General features: G+C 33.8%; 1 protein-coding gene across 2 annotated transcripts in view; it reads right to left on the bottom strand.

Moving 5' to 3' along the window:
• Positions 1-18632, bottom strand: part of LOC145684075 (trypsin-1-like) — a 78689-nt gene that overhangs the window by 16405 nt on the left and 43652 nt on the right. For both annotated transcript variants that reach the window (XM_081755935.1, XM_081755937.1), the window contains one exon: positions 2728-2857. In XM_081755935.1, coding sequence (XP_081612061.1) covers positions 2728-2857 — 130 coding nt within the window. The remainder of the gene's footprint in view (positions 1-2727; positions 2858-18632) is intronic.

The following is an 18632-nucleotide window of genomic DNA, read 5'->3' as shown; positions in this document are numbered from 1 at the left end:
TCGAGACTTGCTGCATTTTCTTTCATTTTACAACAGCTTTCAAATGATGTGCCACTTAACCCCCTTTGTCATTTGAAAATTTTGAGTTGGACCCCGTCTGGGACCCTGCGGGGAACCCTGGGACAAAGTTTTTTTACCCCAAAAAGTTTGTCGTTGAAAATGATGGGATACGTGTTGGCCGAGTCTTCCACTTACCCAACCGTTTCTGAACAAATGACTCGGTTCAAACTATTCTGCCATGTAATTTTTTTGTAGTTCTTACATTACAAAATATGTTGTAACTCACGATATTCCTCCCGGTGGCACGCATACCTTTGGGATTCATCTAGTTATAACATTTCAAATGCAAACACAATTGTCTCGTTCGAATCTCAGCGGAGCCACTGCGTGACCCTTCCTTGTTAGATAAAAACTTTGTTTTGTTTAGTATTGGAAGAACCAGAGCTTCACGTCATTTTGTGGGAAAATGCAACTGTGCACAGATGAAATTAAAAAGATTTAGAGAAGACTATCCAGAGATAATTACATTAAGCGACATATTTTAGGATTTAAATCATACATTGAACAAGTATTAAATGATTGTCTAAGGAAGAATGGGTCTAGTAAAAACAGAATAACATTCAACATGGCGTTATAGAAATGCTTTACAAAGACAGTAATACAAATAAAGGGTTGGTAAAAGTGTTGATAATTTTTATTGTGGTAGTATTCAGAGCTTTGTTCACTGACAAACAGTCGTAATAGTAGTACTACATTTGTCATTTGTTAAACGAACATGCCAATGATCAGCAGTAGGTGAAGTATGGCTAAATATGGATAATATGGAAACTTTCCAGTTTCCAAGTTTCGATATGATATTGAGTTAAGATTTGTTAAAATAATAAACACGCAATCCTGTAAACTTATTTGGGAATCATCATTTTGGTCTGCACTACCAAATTCTGGAATAAAAATGTTAACAGAGCCACCTTTTCTAGTAACGGCAGCGTTGCTTACCGTTAAGTGATTAGAAGGGTTAAACCGGTTTAATATATAATAAAAACAGCAACAAAAATTACGAAATGGGTATTTTATCGGTCAATAACGTATTACATCAATAAGGGCTCGGATTACAGCTTTAATGTTCTGTGGCATGCTGTCAATGTACGACATTAAGACATTCAAGTCCAGTGTTGAACATTTTTGAGAAAAAGATCCCGTTGCGCTACCAACGTGGAGGAAAATTGATGTATCCTCTTCTCGATCGGTTCAAATATATCTCGAATTCTTCAATAACGTTGAGATCAGACTAATTCACGGTCCAGGTGAGATATTGAATGTCCACCTCATCGCCAGTAACAACATTCCTAAACATTCCTAGCTCGTTCAAATATGCACTCGTCGTTTCGATATTAGGACTTTGGGATGTGACCTCGTCTTAAAAACTGAGGAAGTGACACCTTATTATCCAGAATGGGCATGTAACCTGCAGCCTTAATGTAGTTGGGCATCTCTATAAAGGACCACACACAGCACTCGGAACACATTCCAACAACAGTTTCATTACTTGAACATTAAACATGTTGCATATTCTGATCTCTTGTTTTTGTAGGTTGGAAATTATAATTAGAAAAGTGCATGCCATTTTCTAAGATGTTTTAACGTATTTCAAACAGGAGGACAATTTGTGGCAAACAGCAGCTGTATTCATAGAGATTATATGTTAGCTCAGGTGCACCGTCCACGGCATGTAATTTTAATTATAATTATTTTTAACAAAAGAGACACTGACCAAAGCTTAAAACTTTACTTTATTTTAAATTATAATTTGTAACTGTTTCGGATATCTAGCATATCCTTCTTCAGACACGATCGAAATTAATGAAAATACAGACATATATATAAATGTTGTTATAACAGAGTTTAAATTCTTTAACCGTCATATATATATTCATTGTTATAAAAAAAATTTAAATTCTTTTAACAGTCATATATAGAGTCATTGTTTTATTTTTGATTCACGATTCTAAGAACTATTAAATAATTAATTGTGTAAGATTTAACCATGATTGATTTTACTTCGTCTAGAAAGATTGTCTTCCGAAACCATCTATCTGATTACTTGTTTATACTCAGATTTTCTCACCTTTTTCACATTTGTTTTAGATTTTTGACAGAATGGCATAGTTCAAACATATAAATTATCCTGAAATCAGAGACTAGAGGTGCGAGAACACAGTGAAAATATGCTGTAGTTTATTGTGTAACTGCCAGTCGAATACATTAATTAAATTATGTTGCTTTAAAATGATACTTAGAACGTTATTTTTTTTATTTTCAGTTTTAGTATGAAGTTTACATTAATTTAACTACTTTCCTTAAATAAACTTAACTATTCTCTTAATTGGTGATTGGACACTTCCACCAGCCACAACCCATGAAGTATAGAGACTCTACAATTGACAATTATGAAAATGTTTAATTACTGTTCGTATTAAAGTATCGTCAAATAACAATGTGCCACTGGTGACAATGTTATACAAAATACGCATAAAGTAGTCATCTTTTGGTAATTCATAATCCAAATTGTTGAAATAAATCGCGTCTGTCCCAGAGAAATATATTGATTGATATTTCAACAAAACTTATGACTAAATTCATGAATTTAAAAAGTATGTTGCTACTACGAAAGGAATACATTGATTCATTAAGAATAATTTTTCTATTCATTCTAAGTTAAATAATTACCTTTAGGAGTGCAATGTCATTTAACACTTCTCCCGGAAGGTATCTACCATCTATAACATCGTGCCTAATTCCAGCGTCTTTATATATTGAACCAACTAGAAGAGAGAAATCACTCCATTGGCTTATTTCGCTGCAATAAAATGTAGGTATTAATATTGATGGTAAATATATTTTAACATTTCATAATTGTTCTCTTACGTTTATCATACATTGTATTATTGAAGAAAAAACACGTCTCTAATATCATGCAAACATTCAAAATTATTCATTGTATATTTCTTTTCTCCTAGCACCGAAATAACATTGAAGAAACGAACACGGAAAATCTCGATCAACTAATCTTCCAAAACGTTACTGTCCATGGAAACATGCTTCCAGATATTAGATACATTTGTAATTTAAGTAGTGCAAGTTAACCGTTTTACTAAAATAATTAATAAACATATGAAAGTAACTTTTCATACATAAATGTTTCCGTTTAAATTTATTTATATTTTTTGTAGTATACTCACGACATCAGGTTCTTTCTCGATTATTATTAGGTTTCTCAATTATTTCTAAGTCAATTGGATTTCTAGTATCAAAATTGCAATTGGCTACTCATCTATCGTATGACTGTGTTTGTTGGATAAAACTGGCACAACATGCAAATTTCCTTATTGTATTTGATATTTTTCTCTATTTTTTGAATTTATGTACTGTAACTACTATATGTTTTCACGCTTAGTAACTTCTTTCACCATTACATAAGAGACCTAAATATATTACACTTAGTATCTGTCATAATTTTCCAAAAGTAATACTTTTTTCAAATAGTCAATATTTTCCTTTTATCCGTACTTTACTTTACAACTGTCATTAATTTCGCTATTTGTTTCACTATTCGCTCCGGTAGTTCATTCTAACCTATCCATTTTTATCAGACTGCATAATACGCAAATTTGGAATAAAATATCATTTCAAATTAAATGAAAATAATTTTAATAAATACTAATATAATCATATCAAATCAGAACGAGAACAACAGAGAAAGGTATAAAGCATAGATTAAAATAAGCAAACATGAGCTAATGTAATACTATAACAGTATGTGCAAATTTTTAAGTTAAGAATAGAAGGTGCCACTGATTAAAAGCTACAAGAAGTATATTTCGATATTTGTTTTACGAGAATTTTAAAAATATGTTTGCATATATTGATCACATGACAATTCTTCTCGAATGATTCGCTAAGAATTTGAAACTAGAAAAATGTTAATTTTTTTGTTGAAAAATCCAGTACAGCACAAAATATACATTGAAGTTTAATCCATTGTCTCAATACTGCATTTTCCTACTAGATAGGAAGTAACACCTCCTCTGCTGTTTGTAAAGATTTAGTATGAGTGAATCATATTCTGTGTTTGCAATGTCACAGTTATAGTAGTGGAAATGTCGAATAAAATTATGAAAAGAAAATGAAATTTTTACGTTTTACGTCCCACGGTTATGGCGGTTAGGCTAAATGAGACGTTGATGACGAGAAATAAATGAAATGGTGAAACGAAGAAAGTTGGAGGGAACGGGAGAACTCCGGGAAAACCCTCGCACACGGTGTTTGTCCACCACAAAGTTCAAATGACGCGAGTTGGGATCGAAACAAGGACCCCATGCATCAAAGGAGAACGCTCTACCACTGAGCCACCGCGGCACTTCTTTAATGAAATTAGATCCCTAGTGTATTTGATATACTAAAATACGCGTTTTTCTCTTAATTGGCATTGACGTGACATGACGTGTTAAAGGCTACTCATTAGTAAAGAGATGGAAGAATTTAGTGTCAGGCTTTCCCATATTTGCATGACGAGTCAAAGAGAACCACGAAAAGTATCTTTCGTTTAGTATAATCACAGAGGGTGTAGTTCGAAATATTATCGGAATTAGCGTAGATAGCGTTTGAATTCATAGTTGTAAACAGAGAACAGTTAGAGACGACATCTACGTTATTATGCACATCTTATCTATCTATCCTGACAAATTCTCATAACTAGAAAGTTGAAGAAAAAAACATGTGTATGTATTCTCATTGGTGATGCATGATCCTCATCCATCATATTGAGTATTTTAAATTACAATTTCATTTTGATTGTTGTCTTCATTTAAACAGACAATATGCGGTCATGAATTTAAGCAGGAAAAAGCATCTCTTCATTCCACCACGGAAACGTATTGTTACTCATTCGAAATATCCTTCGAGGTCTCCTTTGCTTCGTCTCCGTATGTTTTATAAAGCGCAATGCATGTTGTGACTGACGTAAAATTCTAATAGTAAAATATGTTCGAAACTTTCAGTCTTACGTTCATTAATTCTACGGGCAGCAAGCCTAATCCATAGTTTTAAGACTAATATATTGCATTGTTATAACTTGCAAGTTAAATGCTCTGATTTTTAAAAGTGCAACTTTAATATGGATGCTATCTACTGCCAGTTTTCATTTTGTGTGTTAGCTTTATTTCAGGTATGTGTGATAACATACATGTTCTAAGGTATATTTATAGCAGTTACACTTTAAATATATATAATTCAGATTAAACTGATATGTAAGGTATGTAGTGAATCAATGGTAGAGTAGTCGCCCCTGGTGCTGTCAGCTACAAGAGTAGTTGAACCTGTGACTGCTGCAATTCAATCACCTAGGGTTCAATATACTTGCTGGTATCAGCAACACCTTGACCGATTCAACCCAGATTACACGTAACTTTGCAAGCAATTGGTAAACCTATGATGCAGTTAGAATATTTTTCTTGTGCAATTAAAGAACGAAAAACCATCACTGTAAGATTGTCTTCACGGTTTGGAGCGTGATTTTATCAATAATATTATAATCCGTTGTGTTTATAATGTATTATTTCGCTACATCCTGCATATAAAGCGAAGGAAACATCACTGGTTCTCCCTGTGTCGTAGGGAAGTAAGAGTAATATTGAATATATTGAGTATACGTAACTTTTATTCGTTTCCAAATAACATATAAAAACACATATTCAACTTCTTACTCTTTTGGTACCCTATTTTTGCTAAATTTTCCATGTTTTTATCTCGCACTTTTCTTAAATTTTATATTTAACAGTGTTAATTCTATTCTCTTTTTACATGTACAATTTGAGAACAACATGTCGACTTTGTAAATCCATTAAAAGTGTATTTAAATTCAAAATAGTAACAATTACAGGATTTTTTATTATTTATATTCATAACGCTTTTCACCGAATAGAATCCTGAATCCTCCTAATATTCGTTCTAAGCTCTTTCAAGGTTCACGTATATGCGGTATTGGCATCCTTCCAGAACGGAATCACAGTTACCGTCGAGTGTGAATATATAAAGGAAAGTGACATTTACTTCGATGTGAAGTATGTGAAATAATCGATTCACATAATAATCAAAGCAACAACGTCTTGAATTATCAAACAAAAGCTTCACTTCAGAAGATTTTGAAAGCAACATTGTCTTTGATCATCGCTGCATAAGGATGCATTTTAGTGACTGCAGAATTTAGACAATTTTCTTTTGGTGATCGAGTTCCAATTCCCCTCCATCATTTTAAAGATTTGGATACATTCTACGATAGGGTGCAGTGAAAAGAGGCCAATTTTTTTTTCGAAATTCGATTTTGGATAGGGGGAAAAAGTTGCATCATATTATAGTACTTTACCATGGAAAATTTCAATTCTCTAAAATAATTTTTAGCCGGGGCGCAACGGGCCAAAATTTGATAGATTATATAAGTAAGTGAAAAAAGGCCAATTTAAAAAGAAAATCTAAATTCGAATTTGGAAATTTGGCAAAAGTTGCATCATACCCATGGAAAATCTACCATGCAAAATTGAAAGTTTTAAAAGTTTTAGTTGGGGCTCAATGGGCCTTAAGTTTCGTAGATTTTGTAAACAAATACACGTTTATTGTGTATTTGTGTAATTATTAGACAGTTCTTCACTTGAAGTAGACTGTAATTTGAGGGTGTTAAGACTCGTCGTCGCAACGAGCTGAATTTCTAAAGCTACCGAAGTTCATATTCTATGTTACAGGCTGCATCAACCCAGAATTCACCACTAAGAGGTTACTGCTGTCAAGTTCAATCCCATCCACCCACCCGCCAACATTAGATTGACTATTTCATAAGTTTCGTTCATGTCTTCGTGCAAAATTTTGCGACTTTGTCTAGAATTAGGCATATATTTTCTCGAGTCAATTTTCTAACGAATAAAGACATACCTCTCTTGTGCTCCACATACTGAAAGAAGCTTCACTAATTATTTTCACTAATCTTACCACTACTGTTGTTCTGTATGGCTGCGAAGCATGGTCACTTACTCTGAGGGAAGAACATAGACTGAAAGTATTTGAGAACAAGATCCTGAGACGAATATTCGGACCGAAGAGGAACGGGAATGGGGAATGGCGAAAACTTCACAACGAGGAACTACATAATTTATATGGTCTACCCAACATTGTTAGGGTCGTCAAGTCTAGGAGGCTTAGGTGGGCGGGTCATGTAGCTAGAATGGAAGAAAGTAGAAACACTCTCACAGTCTTGACTGGAAGACCAATCGGAAAACGACCATTAGGATGACCTAGGCGCAGATGGGAGGACAATATTAAGATGGATCTCGCAGAGACTGGAATACAAAGTAGAAACTGGATGCAGTTAGCTAAGGATAGAAGTCAGTGGAGAGCTTTTGTGAACGCGCCATTGAACCTCCGGGTTCCATAGGCCATAGAGTTAGTTAGTTAGTTAATCTTACCACTACTTGTGTATGACATTTGAACTTAGGGATATCAACACGTGTATTTTCTGAAGAGCGAATCTCTTGCAATTTTTCATCTGTCACATGAGTCAGTATTGGCGGTTCTGTTATTTTACATTCATTTCAGTTTATCATTTCTGTGTAATTATTAGCCTCGAAGATTAATACTGGCACTACGAAGGAACGAATTTCAGAAGGTTTACACTACTTTCTGGATTGGAATATTTTATCAGCAGCAAGATTCGTGTAGCTGATCTGTTTTTACCAATCATGGCAATGAGAATGTTTTATGGATTTGCATAGAATGCATTTCTGGAAATTACTTTATTGACTGGAATCTTGTATGGTTCTTGCAAACCTCGCGAAAGTTTTATGGTCAAGAACAAATGTTTTGCTCCGTATTTGACAAGAGGTTTGAGTTCAGTTGAGTTGATTTTGAGGTTAGCGTCCCTTTCAGCAGCGAAGCTATATGAGACGGGACCTACTGATTAACGTGGAATCCGAACCACATCAGCTCCCGCCGGGAATCGAATCCGAGTCTCTCACGCCAAAGACGCGTATGCTAACCGCTTAGCCACGGAGGAGCTCTGACAAGAGGTTTCAGTTTGATGTTGAACCACACTGGTGCATATGCTTTTACCACGAACTTTGCGAGAGTTTTGAGCTCCTCTGAAGGATTTGGCGTTGATATATATAGACGCAACAGTCTGTAAGCCATTGTTAACCAGCGAACATGCCCAAGTTTCCCAGGTTTCTTAATCTACTAGGCTTTTATCAAAGTCTCCTCTTGTGACAGATTGGAGTATTTCACACAAGTACCTCTGATCATAACTGAGATTACGCACATTTAGGAGTGCAGATGGTTCTGAAGAAATCTTTTCGAAGCCGTGCACTGAATTTGTTTCACAATTCACAAATGATCTACCAATAGAGCCAGGGAAAGTGTAAGGGCAAGTACCTACACTATCGATTTCTTTTATTAAATGACGAAGTGGTTCAATAAAATGCAATAATCATATGCACCACTGCAGGGGCCTCCCTAAATGGTTTTCGAGCACTTTAATCACTCCTTCTTTTGAACCAACATTAATATTAGTGCCATCGCAGCCGATAGTTACCACATCTGATAGGTCCACATTATTTTCTTGTAATTTGCGGCAGATGAAACTAGCAATATTCTTTGCTGATGCTGATCCTGTCAAAGAGGCACAGCCGAGAAATTTGTTACCCGGTTCTTCACGGATGCAATAATGTTCTTCCATCTTCATATCTTTGACTTCCGAACATCACGAGCGTTTGGGCTTTCTTCCAATCAAAATAGATGGCACGAGGTTTCACTTTATTAACAGCCTCTTTAGTTCTTACACTTACGATTTTTCGCAACCTCTCTTTGAATTTTACTTCTGTAAATTATGTCTTGCGACCACTCTAGACTCACATATTTAAAATCTTCCGAAACCGCAGTAGCAATTGCTACAATTTTTCTTCTAGTCACGCCGGTTTTCTCCTTCACTTTTGCTAATGTTGGGATGAATTTTCTTGTTTGTGTGCATCCAATCTGTGATTGCTCTCCTGTTTTCTTTAAAGGATTCTTCCAACTAAAATAGGATCTTCTCCAGCTTCAGCGTATTCTTTATCGCCTCCCTATCTTGTTTCAGAAGATGACAAGAAGTCTGAAGATTCGATAATGTAACTAGTAGAGTATATACCTTTTGGTTGAAAGCTTTACCCTAAGATCACTTTTTGGCTTTCGTTCCTTCTCTTTTTGTGAATTTCTTTGTCCAAGTAATATCGATAATATCGAATATCATTTTTTACTCACCAGCCAGCGATACAACTAGGCTAGTTGTTGCGCGGGACAAGAACTCGCTTTAGCGCCTCCCCCCCCCCGACCAACCAAACCAAAACGCTCTCCAACTATACCTGATAGTAGTTCTCCTATTCCATTCTTTGTTCAAATGCTAAGGCTTGATTTCAAAATTGTAGTACATATTTTAATTTTTAGTACAAGTTAAAGCACTAAACTACTTTGTAACTGATTGACAAATAATCAGAGAGTAGCATGCTTGATGAAATAACTGCAAATCTCAATGTTTTTCAAATTATATCGGGATGTGCATATGTGTAGAATAAATCAAGAGGCTTTTGAATTTGAATAGAATATTTAATTATGACAAACAATCAAGCTGTTGTATCGATTATTATATTCGGACATTTTACAAATCTCTTAAATCGATGTAAGTTAAATGAGAACACAAAAAGCTGGAACTAAAATTTAACCTTCCGGCCTTTCTTGGATGCAAAAGTTTTTATAATGTTCTCAAAACATAGCTTTGAAGCTAACTTATGATCTATGGATATGATCGAAAGCTTGGTGAGTCGTTGTCCTCTTAAGTTTCCGAGGTATTTTTTTATGATATTTAGTTTGCTAAAACTCCTTTCCTTGCCTTATGGTGAAAATAAATATTTGCCCAATTTTTGCGCCCCCAATCCGGCGCCCGGGGCGCAAGCCCCGTTTCCCCCCTTAGTTACGTGACTGTCTCCACCAACAAAACAACTGTACTATTAATAATACTGCCAACAGTTCATTGTAGGATATCAGAAGACTTATTAAATAGCAAAAAGCTTCTTTATGACAAACAAGCAAAATGCTTATAGTTGATGACTTTTCGTCTTATTATTCCCAAATTTCAGGACCATTGCGCCCCGACTAAAAATAATTTTAGAGAATTAAAAATTCATGTTGTTATCTATCGACAAAGGATGCATCTTTTGCACTCTATCCACAATATAAATTACAGTCTACTTTCAGCGAAGATTTGCTAAATAGTTACATAGTAAACGGAAATTGATTTGCAAAATCTCAAATTTAAAACCCCTTGCACCCTGGCTAAAATTTATTTTAGATAATTGAAATTTTCTATGTTAAAGTACTATGATATGATGCAACTTTTGCCCCCTATCCAAATTCGAATTTCGAAAAAAAATTTTTCGCTTTACCCTATTCTACAACATTTTCTGGGAATCTCTACTCTTATCAGAAAGAAACCAATACATTTTAATGAAGGTTTAAAAATGGATAAAATCGCCAGATCCATAATTTTGAAAAAAATATCAAATACCATACAAAATATCAAAAATATTATTCAAAAAATAACGCTTTCGGCCTTAGTAAATCAGTCCAAGAGTGAGAGCTCGTTTTTCAAATTCTCAAAACATTATTATTTCTATGGAAAGAGAGAAATATTTTATCTGCCTTCTAGCAGAGGAAACCCCAAATATCCAAGTTCGATCGCATTTGAGAGAGAACTGTGTTCAAGGATTCATATACAATAGGCCATCGTGTACTGTGTGGAGGTATACTGAACGTTTCTGAGATATCAGAGCACCATGTAAATCAGAGCTGTTTTTCGTCATGATCGACGTCGGAAGAGAAAGGTAAGCAGTTCCTTGTCTTTAATTCAGTTGCAATGCATATTTTGAAGGTAAAGTGTAGCCTTTCTTATATTCAGCGACATGAAAATGCGTTCAATATTCTGATAGGTAGAAATCCTTCTGTGGAGATCTTCAGTTCCATTGATATTATAAACGCATCCGCTCTCGTCGAACAAAATTCCTGCTTTACGTTCGAAATTCCCATATCAACATGTGCTTGTGATGAACAAAAACAAAACCATACACTTCCGGTTCATCCTTGCACAATTTCGTTTGGTTTATTTGAAGAAATTAATTTACTGTCATTGGAGAATTTAATTTTCCTGGTAATTTTCTAAATTATGCTGTGAGAAAGTTAAATTTATGTGTCTTAATTAAATGTAAAAATTTAAGTTCTGTCAATTAAGTACTATCTCGTTTTCATCAATACTCTGACTCTAGCATAATATAAAATTTCTATGAGACAAGATGTTTAAGTACCGTTTTATTTCATTGTAAGTGTTTCATTTTCAATGTGTCAGTGCAACAGGAGACGTGTGTGTATGTTGTGTGTAATATCAGAATTTATAGGAGCAATTTAATCTTCATTCTGACGGCGCCTCATAAGACTTGGTTATTATCAACGTTTAACGTGAAATCGTTTCCCCAGTATATTTAAATGTATATTTGTCTTATGTATGAACAACTCCAAAAGTGCATTACAGCCTGCAATTATCACTTTCCTACAGTAGTAAGCAACCCAAAAAACACCGTCGTTAGCTGGTTAAGAATTAGAAAGGCGTTGGCTCAATCCTCAATTTTGTTACAAATATAGCAGTGTGACATGCTGCAAATAAGAAAATAAAATAAATTGTTAAGAGAGACATCATTTTTTATCGTGAGGGCAATGAATGGCATATTAAGTTACAAAATATTCTTACTTAAGCAGTTCAAACAAGACAAAATGTTAAGAAAAAGATATTCGAGGAAAGCTATTTCTCATCTTTTTCCAAAAAGAATCTCAAAATCTCTTAAAAAAGGAAAAGTTACATAATGTAAAGGGTTACTATAAAAGTCTAACAGCACAAAAATAAACATCCAAAAAAAGAGATATAAACACAAAATTAATGACATTATTGACGTAGTAGACTTGAGACCCATACGTGGAAGATAAACAGGTGGAACCCTATTTTTAAATGCTATAATAATAATAATAATAATAATAATAATAATAATAATAATAATAATAATAATAATAATAATAATAATAATAATAATAATAATAATAATAATAATAATAATAATTATTATTATTATTATTATTATTATTATTATTATTATTATTATTATTATTATTATTATTATTATTATTGAGAACTCGTTTCCTTTTCAAAATCTCTGATTCTGGCCAAGAGCATCTGTGCATATAGTGGTCACGTGTGCACTTATTGTTAATGAGCCGTTCCAAAGGCTAAAAGGGATGGAAATCTCCGAGACTGAGGAACATAATAATTTCTTAACATAAATTCTAGGTCAAAGTTCGAACAACTTGTTTTTGAGAGGCGCTTTTTTCTTTTTTTCTGGAACAGAAAAATTCTGGCAGTTAAGAAGTTACTGTATATAATAATGCAAATTTGCATGTGGAATCATTTACATTGCAATTTGTAGTCATAAAGAATTTGTCATTATAAGACATTATTGTAAAAAATAAATTTTATTTCTTCATCCATCGCAAGTCCTCAGGGTTCCTTATACCTCCCCCCTCCCGAAAATCGATAAGGAAAATTTAGGATGTTGATATATTCGCGATATCGAATGCTGATATATGCCAACATCGATATTGATGATGTCGATGTATCGAAATATCGCACAAGCCTAGATCCGAGAAATGATACAATAATAATAAGAACAACAATAATAAAGGATGCTTGAAACATTCATTAAGTCCGTTTCAAAACGAATACGAAGCTTGGTGGTCAAATAAAATACTTCCAGTTGAACTGTAGATCTCCGAGACACATCTAGGATAATGGCAAAGGTTTAAAACATGATTTGTTTCCATGTGATTGGGTTGCAAATTCGGAAGCGTTCATTGAAAATACTGATCTGAAGTACATTCTAGTAAACTCAGTAAATAGCGTACGTAATACGTTTCATTAAAACTACTAATGCGAACTGAACAAAAAGAAAGAAAAAGTAAAGAAAAGAAAAGAGAAAGAAAGAATAGAAAAGAAAAGAAAGAAAGAGAAGATGAATGAGTTCTATTCTACTGCTAAATTTCTATCAGAAACACCCTGTATTAGAAGTCCAAACTGTATCATAATGAAAAGTTACAAATGTTCAAAAGGAAAATTTAATGTTTCTTACAGATGTCGAGACCTTGCATTTCTCAAATATCAATTGTGAACAAAACACATTGAATTATAGGATGAAAAAAGTTTTGTGTCAAACCAACAGAAATAAAGTGCTGTTTTAAAATAACCAAAGAGGTGACAATCATCTAGTTATCTCCGAATATGTATCCGTTCCGAACACCTATTGCGGATATAACATTGTAATTCATACAGTTGGAGCCATTATTTTCTGCTCAAATCCATATTTCCTGCCGGGAATCCAACCGAGATTTTCCACCTGGAAGCCTTGTACGATAACTACTGCTCCATCGATTGCTCTATCCAAACTTTGCTTAACAAATGGTGTGACGTTGCTTTCTGAAAAAGACAACACGAAAAGGGCTGCAGATCAATGAAGTTTCCTTGACCTTTCTCAATCAGCATTGGTAAATCGTCTCTATCATGGTACAGGTGTTTGCTTTCAAATTTTTAATGATTGGTCCTCTAGTATGAGAAGTCGATTCTTTACGATCACTTTGCTAAAATGAAACAGCTTGGGCTTGAACAGGATTTTTACCTAGATTAAATAACTGTACTGCTTGTAAGTCCGCTACGCCCACACTATTATCCCACATGAAGCTAAAACCTAAATATTATTAACTTCGGCTTTGGAACGAACCGGCTTCTTCCTGTAAGGTTATTTTCACCAAAATGTATCGTGCCGGACACACATTTGCCGATTCCAAACGTTTTAGTATTCTCCCGATATCCTGTATTATTTTCGCGTGTGCCCTGTTTTAATTTGATCATTTAAAGTGTACAGAAAAATTTGAGTAGGACTTTAATTGCCCGATTCGGTGTCGAGAACAGAACCCACCTACCTCCTTCGGGGGCTCCTAACGCGTTTCTACTATTACTACTGTTACTAATAATACTAATGCTACTAATACTTTTACTACTATTACTACTACTTTTACTATGAATCAGTATAATAAAACTACAAGGATATTTTAATGTAAAATGTGTAATGAAAATTTTAAAAACTTATCTGTAAATCACTTTTTTCAGTATTGTTTTCAATATTATCTTAATAAAAAAAGTTATGAATTAAAAAAAATAAATAAACTAACTTGGTCCGGGTTTGAACCCAAATGAAAAAAAAATATCGTTATTAGAGTGTTGCGCCAGCACCCTCGGCTAACGTACGAGGTCCCCGACGGCGTTTGGCGTTTATTTTCTTAAAATGTATATCATGACTCTTAATGTCTTACCTGTATTGGCTAATAAGATAGAGGATACCTGAAACGTTTGGGATCCGGAAATATTCGTGCCGGACATAAGTCCTTGACCAGGACTGATTTGAAACCAAATGCAGATTATGAGAATTAAAACAGTCATATCTGATTTGGTGTGAGGAAGAAACTAAATTGTGAACCAAAGGTTTAAGAACAACTCCATTTATTAACATAAATTATGGAAAAGATTATTGCCTTATAACATCATAAAGATATACGGAAGACGTTTTTCAATAAAAAAATAACGTATTATTGTGTAGGCGGAGTCAGATACCTAACGCAAACACAGTTAGAAAGAATCTTTTATCTCGTAGTGGTCGTGGTTCAGTGGACAAGGAGCCTTATCATTAATCTGGAAGTTCTCGGATGGGATCCAGGTCAGAAAATATTCTTGTTTTTTTCTGAAGGTTTCTTATTGGAGCTTTAACGACGATGACACGTTTTGTTATCTTCAGCTATTTGAATACTCGGGTGTTCCAATACTTGAACTATCAAATCTTCAGAAATAATAATAAACTAATAATGATAATAATAATCTCGTAGAAGGTTAAGAGTTAGAATTTTATTATCCTACAGGTCATACCATTATAAGTAGAAACGCGACTTTTGGCAAGAATATTTCGGTTTTGTTTAATCTTGCCAGCGAGAAGTGGAATTTCTCATCTTGTTTCTAAAACAAAACAAGCAAAATCGAGACGAGAATTAACATTTTACATATGAGACGGGAGAAAGGTATCTCAAATGAACGTCTCGCTTTGGAGACGAGAATTGAGAAAAAAACTAAAACTTTTGTAAATATTTTTCGTCTTATCTCGATTATCGAAATAGTGTATATTCAATCTTTAAGTAACAAGTATTACGGAGCACATCGAATTATGATCTGTGTAGCTATTTTTGTAGCAAAGTTTTTATAATTAATATTGCATATTCTAAAATAATTTTATTATATGCCTTACTGTTCAGTGATATTTAGTTATTTTTATTACAATTACTTCCCTTAAGACGAACAGTAGAACACTTCCTACATGAAACTTTAGTGGAACGCTTTCGTTTAAAATTTGGGTAGTTGCAGAGATGTATCTTAGAGATACGGACCTCCCTTTCCGAAATCACGACTTTTATGTAAGTTTTGCCTAATTTTCGGTCATCTTTAACAATTTGAATACCATTATTATTATTAATATTATTATTATTATTATTATTATTATTATTATTATTATTATTATTATTATTATTACTGACGTTTTTGAATTTAATGGTTCAGCCTGTTCTACCCTGGTCTCGCGCAGAACAAACGCCGTGTGTGTAGATTTTCTCAATGTTCTGTTTCCTTCCACTATTTCTTTCATTTTTATCATCGTCCTCTCCTTTAGCTTATTTGGCATAACCATGGAAAGTAAAATTATTTTTTTTTGTTACGGCTCATGTGAGTTCAGTAGACCTACCTTCTACATAAACTTTGGCTGGAAACCTTTCGTTATGCATTTAGGTAGTTGAAGTGCGTACGCAGAAGATATGTTCTGGTGTTTCGGACTCTTCTTTCCAATTCCGCCTATGTCGTAACTTTTGCCTAATGTTATTGGCGATAATTATTTCTTAGAAGTTTAGTTCTATTGTTCTCTTTTCTTGTGACTTTGCTTTGGAGAGTTTTACTGTGTATAATTTAAAATTTTTATTCAAAGAAAGCAATGCACTTAGAAATAGAAATACAAAATTTGTGAAAAACTGTGTGTTGGAGTCCCAAAACACCCCAAGTGGACTTCGTGAAACTTTAAAAAACGCAAACACCTTTTATTTTCCTGGAATTATAAATAAAACGGTAGGTCTGGAAGAGGATATAAAATCAAAAGTATGTTTTATAGTAGAACATTATTTCAGATTTCACTGTAAAATACTTATAGAATCTGTTTCTAAGTAAGTATCTATAGAAACTTGTTATTTTGTATTAAATATTTATAATTATATGGGCTATGCGCATGGATGCCTTACTATTATATAAAATATTTTAATTAAGTCTAAATCACGGAAATAAATAAATATCTAACCGTAATTACTGCGAAATTAAGTGTGGAGTCGAATTTGACACCATGCGGACTTAACGTTACAATATTCGATGCGGACTTCTAGTGTTAATAGTTCTGTCCTCATACGAAATTTGTCTTCTATATTATTATTATTATTATTATTATTATCTCTCGCAACATTAAAAAAACCGAATATTTTTTTCCAAAAGTCACGTTTCTGCTTATAATGGTATGGCCTGAGCAATAATAAGCTTTAAAGTTTTAATCTTCTACGATAACTGTTATTATTATTATTATTTCATTATTATTACTATTATTATTCCTGATAGTTAAATATTAAAATACCTGAAGATAATAAAAAAATCAATCCCCACCAAAAATCTTAAGCATAAAAGAAATACTTCCTTAAGTGGATCTGATCCGAGAAGCTCCAAATTACTGGCAAGGCACCTTGTCCACTGGAAAATTATCAGTATGCAATGAATGATCATTCTTTATTGTGTTTACGTTAAGTATCTTTCCCTCCGCCTACAAAGTTTAACTTTTTTCTTCGTTTAAAAGCGATTTTCGTATTTCTTTTATGATGCTGTAAATGAATATTCTTTGGCATACTTTATATTACTAACTTGAGTTGTTCTTAAACCTTTGGTTTACAATTTAGTTTCTTCTCCACACCAAGCAACAGATATTACCGATTTAATTCTCATACTCTGCATTTGGCTCCGAATCTGTCAAGGAATTATATCCGGCAAGGAAATATATCCATCACGATACAACTAAGTTCATTTAGTTGACGAACTGGGGAAAAGTTAGCACCCACTAATAAATGGAACAACATACAATCCAGGAAAAGTTACAGAAGTAATAACAAAATATGCAGTAATTTCGCCGTGCATGATCAAAAGTACACGAATAATAATAATAATAATAATAATAATGTGGTGTCTGGTTCGGTGTTAATGATTTATGATCGTAATTAATCGTTCGATGCTAACCCTACCGTAATTCGGTCAATCCTGGTTCGATGATAGCGAACCAGACAACCAGCTAAATAAATACACTTAGCATATATCATTAAATAGTTTATTCTTGATTATCGTGACAATTAAATTAGTAAACAACTTAGGGCTTTGCATGGGCAGTGTGGCTACTATCTATCTTCCTATTTCATTCGTAAAGTGTTGGATTTATAGTTTAAGCTTAAGTTAATTTATTTGGCTTTAGTTGAAGCTAAAGATCGTTCGGTTTTGTTATTAATTGCTTAACTTAGACATCTCAAGAGAAACTACTAACCTGGTTGCTGTTGAAATACTTCGGTCTTGGTATGGAAGTGTCCAGATTATAATCACTAAGAATATACAGACTTGGATGTCGACTCGCGGGATCTTTCCGAAACGGGAGTTTAGTCGAGACTGTCCTCCTCGAGCTCTATCTGCAGGTCGAAAACTACCTTCCGTATTTCTTGCAATCCTCTGAATTCCTATCAATGCAATTACCTCGTAGGTGACTTCCTTGTAGCAAGACTTCCTTGTATCTGACTCTGAATTTTTACATATTTCCTGGTTGCGACGTCTATAGAGCAATGTGCGTATACACGGAAGTCTGGTTTTTAAGCAACTCAAGAGATTCTTAAGTCGATGTCCTTATACACTTATACTATCTAACCTGCCAATTATTAATGTATTCACCACAATAATAATAATAATAATAATAATAATAATAATAATAATAATTGTCTACCTGAACAATGTAGTTGTCTATTTTGGTGTAAATAACCTTACAAGAAGAAGCCGGTTCGTTCCCAAGCTGAAGTTAATAATATTTGAGGTTTAGTTTCATGTGGCATGATAATGTAGAGGTAATCTAGCGGACTTACAAACAGTATAGATATACAATCTAGGTTCAAATCCTGTTCACGTCCAAGTGCTTCTTTTCAACAAAGTGATCGTGAAGAATCGACTACTCATCCTAGACGAGTAATCCTTAAGAATGTGAAAGCAAACACCCATATCACGATAGAGACTATTCACGAATTTTGCTTGAGAAAGGGCA

The sequence above is a fragment of the Thermobia domestica genome, chromosome 4, assembly GCF_964235325.1.
Source record: "Thermobia domestica chromosome 4, izTheDome1.hap1.1, whole genome shotgun sequence".
Lineage (NCBI taxonomy): Eukaryota > Metazoa > Arthropoda > Insecta > Zygentoma > Lepismatidae > Thermobia > Thermobia domestica.
The sequence above is the reverse complement of the archived record's forward strand: the minus strand, read 5'-3'. Positions and strand labels throughout refer to the sequence as shown.